Below are 6,913 nucleotides of genomic sequence, written 5' to 3'. Positions count from 1 at the left end.
CGCGTTAACTAAATAATAAAAAAAATAAATAAAATTTGGCACCACACGAAATTCCAATTTTCAGCTTGGCAATGAAAGTGTTAACGACTATTATACCCACGATAAAAAAACTTTCTACATTTATATCTCCACCTGAGATTTTTATTTAATAAGGTCAAAACACCTTATGGTAACTTGTTTTGGTAAAATATTTATAAGCTCTGTATTACTTAAATCTTGTTATTTCTAGCCTGGCTCCCACTGATGGGGGGCTGGCTTTGAGAGGCTCTGCTTGGGGATAGGTTTGTGCCTGTCTCTGAGTAAGGCCACCTCTGAGATTATGGCTCTGCTTGGTGGTGGGGTGAGCCTGCGACTGGGTAGAGCCAACGCTGAGAAGTTCTTCTCGGTGACGGGGTGACCCTGTCATTGAATGGAACAACGCTGAGTTGGACGGTCTTTCGGTCACTATGGATGGTCTAGGGATCGTCCTAATTTTTAGAGAGAGGTCTTTACTTAAATACACCTCAATAAAGGTCGAAACCGGTCTGGGTAGTGGCCCCTTGCCTTCAGTGCATAGCATCATACATCTCCTCAAGGAGATGTGCTTTGCATTAAGGGAAAATACTAAGAATAGTGATCAGATCTTATTCCACCTTTACCACGAGTTTTCTAAGACTTGCACTACGTAAGGAATCACCCAGACTTGCACTACTTGCAGGCGCAAACTTGACTTACTTGTCTGTTTGCTTACTTGGGAAATGGATTAAAACTAAGTTTTATTTATATACATATAAAATAGCTTGATATCTTTAACGTATATTATACCCAAGGTAAAGAAAAACTTTCTACATATATATATATACACAGGGTGCCATAAAATAACTTTCCCTGTTTGGAGGCATCTGTAGCTAAAACCAATAAACGGAATGAGACCAAATTTTATATTGAGACTTTTGAAGGCATAGGGAGATGATTTCCGCGAAAAAAATATTTAGTACCAAATGTCACCGATAGGGGAAATTTTGGCACTGGTGGAGCCGAAAACGGTCAAATATTTGCACTTAACGCAGGTAAAAAGGATTATGCAAATTTTACTGGGCGTACGTAACAGCAGCACTACCAATTCCACTTAAAAAGGGATTGGGAACGTTCAGGCAGTTATTCGAATGACTGACGAATTGTACTCAATGTGCGTTCTATCTTGCCTCAGCTTGCTTTACTTGTTAAGTTGTTTTACCTTAAACAGTGCAATGCCGTAGCAGCCCGTCGGGAATTTAGAAGGCTTCATAACCTGCATACAGGTCCTATGTCAGCTGTAGCACTGAGAGCTGACATAGGACCTGTAAGAAGAAGAGACAGTAACAGACGTTGCTACTGCGAAATGTATGTAGAAATATTATTATTCCATTTTATCTGCCTTTAATGTAATTACCCGCTTGTTTTTGGCTCTGCCAGCGCCAAAATTTCCCGTATCGGCGACTTTTGGTACTAAATATTTTTTTCGCGGAAATCATCTCCCCAAGCCTTCAAAAGTCTCAATATAAAATTGTGTCTCATTCCGTTTATTGGTTTGAGCTACAGAAGCCTCCAAAGAGGAAAAGTTATTTTATGGCCACCCTGTATATACACGTGTTTGTCTGAATTACATGGACAGCGCAATACCCATATGATTCCGTGGAATCATAGCAAAAGTGTTTTCACATAGTCAACATTAGACCTATTACTTGAAATGCGTGGGCACTCTAAACTGTCACTGTGCGGGAAAAAATCTTATACCAATGGGACTTTTTTATACAAATATTCCATAGAAACAAACGCAGCGCACTTTACTGTTTGTCTAATCAACATCAAAACGTTCAGTAATGAGAACCCTCCCAATATTCCGGCATCAGTCTTGACAAACAACAGACTTTAGATATTTGAGTATGATGAATTAAGGCTGGACCGACACCATCTTTTTCTATGAAGAAAGAAGGTGCTGCTTTCTGAGAGAAGTGGTTCATTTCGTAGCTCCACATAGAGTTTGCTTGATACAAAGATCACTTCGATTCCTGCTGCTGATAATATGTTCAATTTGGTCATTCTCTGGCCTCCACTTTCAGTTTTTCTCCCCCAAGATATATCATAAGAAAATGTTTCCTATTAATTTTTGTATATATATATAAATCCAATAATAAAAACATTATATTAACAACTTCAATTGCTGTTTTTAATGTTAGAAATTCTTATTACGTTTACAAAGGCATTGTTTTTTTCTTTCAACAGAACAGACCAATGGAAGCTGAACATTGGTTTCTGAGGGCTAAAGCTATCGCTCCCAATGATTCCAGTGTCTATCAACACTACGGTAAGTTTCTCTACACACACACACACACACACACACACACACACACACACACACACACACACACACACACACACACACACACACACACACACACACACACACACACACACACACACAGTGTATATGTATATATACAAGGGGCGTTACGAAAGTAATACCTGCTATTTTTTTCCACAGAAAATATAATTTATTTACCAATGGTTTCATCATGGATTCATTTTCCATCTCTCACGAGCATTCGTCATCATTTAACACTCGCCGTCATTCTCTATACACTTTTGCCACCGCTGCGTGAGATGCCGTATGCTAATACGATGAAAGTCTTTACTCCGACATCGCAGCTCTTAGCGAATAGTTTGTTCCAGCTCCTCGCTGTCTTCGGAGGACAGCGAGGAGCTGGAAGGCTAAGGTCAAAGAGTACCAGAATCGGAGTATAGGAGAAACCAGACTGCAGTAAGGAATTCATTCCGCACTCTCTGTTTCATAAGTGCATCTGCGGCAGTCGTCATTTAGGACTACTTGTATGCTGCCACTCACTGCTGCAGAACTAGAGATTATTGTTGTCTACTCAGTAATCTGTAACTTTAGTTATACATTACTTTCCTATCCCCCACGTTCATTTATTTAATATTTTGTTGTTTATAATCACATACACTGGAATTTTTTTTAAAATTAATCATACAATTTGTATCGATGAAATCACTGCTTTTAAGCCATAAACTAATTTCGATGAAGCAATTTTCGTGTGAAAAGAAAATTAATATAAGCAGGCCATAAAAGTCGATGCAGAGATTGAGTTAGCATTTTATCTCGTATTAAACTTAAATCACCTGTGAAACAAGTGATTTTTTTAATATCGTCTAAGATCGTCTCACCCTGTTCCATCACCTGTTACTTCGACATCTTCCAGCTATTGCAAATGAGATTTCCATTGCTTCACACATAGCGTGTGACAGTTACAAGCACATCCGGATAATAATAATTTAAAATATTGTCGTAAAATATATGATAGTCCCGAGTTTTACTCTGTTTAGTGAAACATATATAATCCCAGATTAGCTATTGTGTGATTGCTTTCTTGGAATTTGGCTAAAGATCGTTTTCTTTCTTTCTAGGGCAGTTCTTGTCGGAATCCGAGCGGCACGAGGAAGCCGCTGAAATGTTCGTGCGCGCTGCTGAATTGGCTCCCGATGAATACGAAATCATCTTTAATGCTGCTAACACACTGAGGTATGTGCCCCTTTTAATCATTTTGATAAACGGAAAATCAGTGCAGACTCTTTGCTTATACATCGAAGTGTACGTAATTGTGCAGTGCTATGTACATGCTTTTTTTTTTTTTTTTTGTAACGGAAGTGAATATTTCATAGAAATAAAACAGATTATTTTCTCTTTCTTAATATTGATTATAAACCATTCTTTCTTTATTCCTGGACATAAGTGTAAATAGTTCCAGTAACATCAGGTGGTTTCATGAGTCGATCAGAGTGAGCATCTTGACCGAATGTCTTAAGTACCACTGTCTTCATAAAGTGATATTCTTTCACGTCTTCCTTAAGTTTTTTTACAGAGAAAAATTTAAACACAGTGAAATAAAGGTAGTATTCTGTGCACTGAGCTATTATAAAAGGCAATTTTACAACCGTGCCTTCAATTGTTCCACTGGAGAACGCAGCACTAATGATAGTCAAACCAATAATTATCAATTCACAATGTACTGTACCGTTCGTGTTCCAAAAAGCAGTGCAAAAAGTCGCTTCGTGGACACATCCTGTCATCTGCCATCTAATTCCTGTAAATATCTTTTACACGGCATTATGTGATAACGCGTTCTGCAGTTAGGGTCGTTTACAGTAGAAGTAACTAAGGCTGAGGCCACGATATTACGTCTCATTTGAGTGTGTTCTCATAAAAAAATTCAGCACATCCTCTGTTAGATTTTGCATTTCTTATATCTGATTTCGTATTCCAACTTCTATTCTAAGAATGACCGAGAGTAGAAAATCAAAGAATATACAACTTCTAACTTTGATAGACATCCACGCCTAAATCAGATGTATTCGGTTAAGAACCAAATATCTTATTAGTTCTTCTTATTATTATTATTACGTGATATCTCGATGTAGGCCAAGGACTCATCACGAGAAGGCACTCTGCATCACACAACCCACCATCTACTTCCTACTAATGGAATTCTCATTCTGTTAATGCGTATGTTCTCTGGTCGATCTACCTGTGCGGGATGCAAAAACTCTGTTACCTCCCTACGAGATCTGCTAACTCACCTTAAGTTAAAAAAAAGATCAAGTCGTTCTTCAAACCTGAACTAGGAGATCAGGACCTAACACGACGTCCAGTAGCGAATTTAGACTATCAAAATATCCGACAGACGGTTGAAAATGATTTCTATTGAACTTTCATTACAAGCGAGTTTATCTATAATCGCATTCATATTTATTCCCTCCTTTAAATAGTGTATTCGTGCAGACCTAACTCTTAGTACATTTGACAGTGCACCACACACACACACCACACACACACACACACACACACACACACACACACACACACACACACACACACACACACACACACACACACACACACACACATATCCGATTTGCAGATGAAGGCTTTAAGCTGCTAAGTCAATATTAATCTGTGGCGGACTGTTCAAAGATTAGCCTATTTGATAGTCAGTGCATATCAGTGATTCGTTTCTGTACTGTTCGTCGATGGTTTTAAATTAAGGAAGGAAAATCTTGAATTATTCGGTTTTTAACTCTCTCTCTCTCTCTCTCTCTCTCTCTCTGTAAGTATTACCTCTTTAATTTGATGGAGAGAGAATTGAGTGAGGCTATTTATTCCTATCTATTTAGTGACTGTCTCGGAATTTCTGGAGACTGAAGGCCCTTTCTTAACGATCTGGTGCAGTAATCCGATTACAGCTGTAGTAATATACGTGAGTAGAGTCCATAATGAGTCTTTATTGTCGTCTGCTGGATCACCAAGAATATCTTTCAAAGGTTATTGGAAGCTAATGGCATTTATGATCTCGTATATTACATGTTCGATATGAAATCCTATTAATCCATAGGACCACCTTTCGGTGCATTCGTGTAAATGCAGATTACATTACTGCTGTTATCGATTAAATGTAAATTTAAATCTGAAGATCCTGAGGTGATTAAAAGAAATGTAATTCGTATAAACTATATAATTATTAATTGTTAATAATTCTTAATCAGTTAACTTATCCCATTCAGTCTTGTATTAACGCGTTATTTTAATAATGTTTCATTAAATTAATTCATTCTACGATGAATGAATTAACCAGAATAATTTTCGGAAAAACGGTGTCTTCGCTACCCACTACACTACTGAGGTGCTGTCACTAAAGTGTATAAAAGTACATAAAAGTTAAATAACGGTTTAATAATGTGATATCTGTGAGATGTTAGTCAACAGTGAGAAGCTAAATGTCTCTTTGAATTATAGGCAAGCTGGAAGAAACTCAGAGGCCGAGAAGTATTATCACATCGCAGTGAAACTTCGCCCAAACGTAAGTAAATGGTGATGTCATTCGACTTATTAATTTAAATAGCCGAATTATTGTTCTTACATCTCCTTTAAAAGTTATTAAACTTATTTGAGATGTGTCAACTCCAAATATAACTCTACAAGGCAAGTTTTATCCGTTTATAAAATTATGAAGCAACACTTGACGACGTTGCGAAAACTAATCTCATTGGCTAAAGAAACTCGTTAAAGAAAGGCATTTATCGCAAGAAACTAGAATCCTGTAACGAATATAAAGCGCATGAACACAACATAAAATTAATGATTTGAGAGAAAAAAATCACATAAAAATGAACGTACAAGATGTGGCTAAAGAAAATGCGTGTCTATCAGAAAAAAGGTGCTCAAATACCAAATTATTCTGATGAGATTCTGCGATCAGATTATGCATATTTCTAACTGAAATATGCATCAGATGGTGCATATTGCAGTCAAGAAAGAAGAAGTAGAAGGAGCAATCGTATGTATTAATACTTCAGTGGTCCAAATTTATTGTGCTACACCATTGCTTGAAGCGCATTTTTAAATCTATCAAGTGTTGTGGTCAAAGTAACGTTTGGTGGATGGATTATTAACACCGTAAAATCTCTAAACCCTATTTCTAGTCGCGGTTTCAATCTAAAATGGAATGAAATATGTTTCTTGAATTGCTGGATTGATACTAATCAGTGAAATTTCTGCAGCTTCCAACCAACGTAAAAGGATTTCTTTCTTTTTGGTGCTGGAAGGCAATGTGCAATCCATGAAAATTGCAGTTGTAAAGCTGTATTTTTTTTTTAAATTATTCTTGAATAAAAACAGTCATGGCGACCATATATTGACTATTTACGTAACTGGACTTTTAACTCGAGCTGAACTCATGTTGGCCTGTAAAAAAGAAATAAAGATCAGGATTGCAAAGGGAAGAGCAAATCTCAAGATCATGGATAACACTGGAAACGTAAGTGATCAGCCCGCAAACAAAACTAAGAGTACTGGAAACACGCATCTTTAGCGGTGTACTGTATG

The 6,913-nt window shown here is 37.2% G+C and overlaps 1 protein-coding gene across 1 annotated transcript in view; it reads left to right on the top strand.

Moving 5' to 3' along the window:
* The window catches only part of LOC150110495 (protein O-mannosyl-transferase TMTC2-like), a 120,231-nt gene that overhangs the window by 110,851 nt on the left and 2,467 nt on the right, over positions 1–6,913 (top strand). The window contains exons 11-13 of the mRNA XM_090399873.1: positions 2,245–2,326; positions 3,442–3,556; positions 5,825–5,888. Of these exons, the coding sequence (XP_090255999.1) occupies positions 2,245–2,326; positions 3,442–3,556; positions 5,825–5,888 (261 nt within the window). The remainder of the gene's footprint in view (positions 1–2,244; positions 2,327–3,441; positions 3,557–5,824; positions 5,889–6,913) is intronic.

The sequence above is a fragment of the Typopeltis vanoorti genome, chromosome 1, assembly GCF_054136105.1.
Source record: "Typopeltis vanoorti isolate ZY-2024b chromosome 1, IOZ_Tvanoo_1.0, whole genome shotgun sequence".
Lineage (NCBI taxonomy): Eukaryota > Metazoa > Arthropoda > Arachnida > Uropygi > Thelyphonidae > Typopeltis > Typopeltis vanoorti.
The sequence above is the reverse complement of the archived record's forward strand: the minus strand, read 5'-3'. Positions and strand labels throughout refer to the sequence as shown.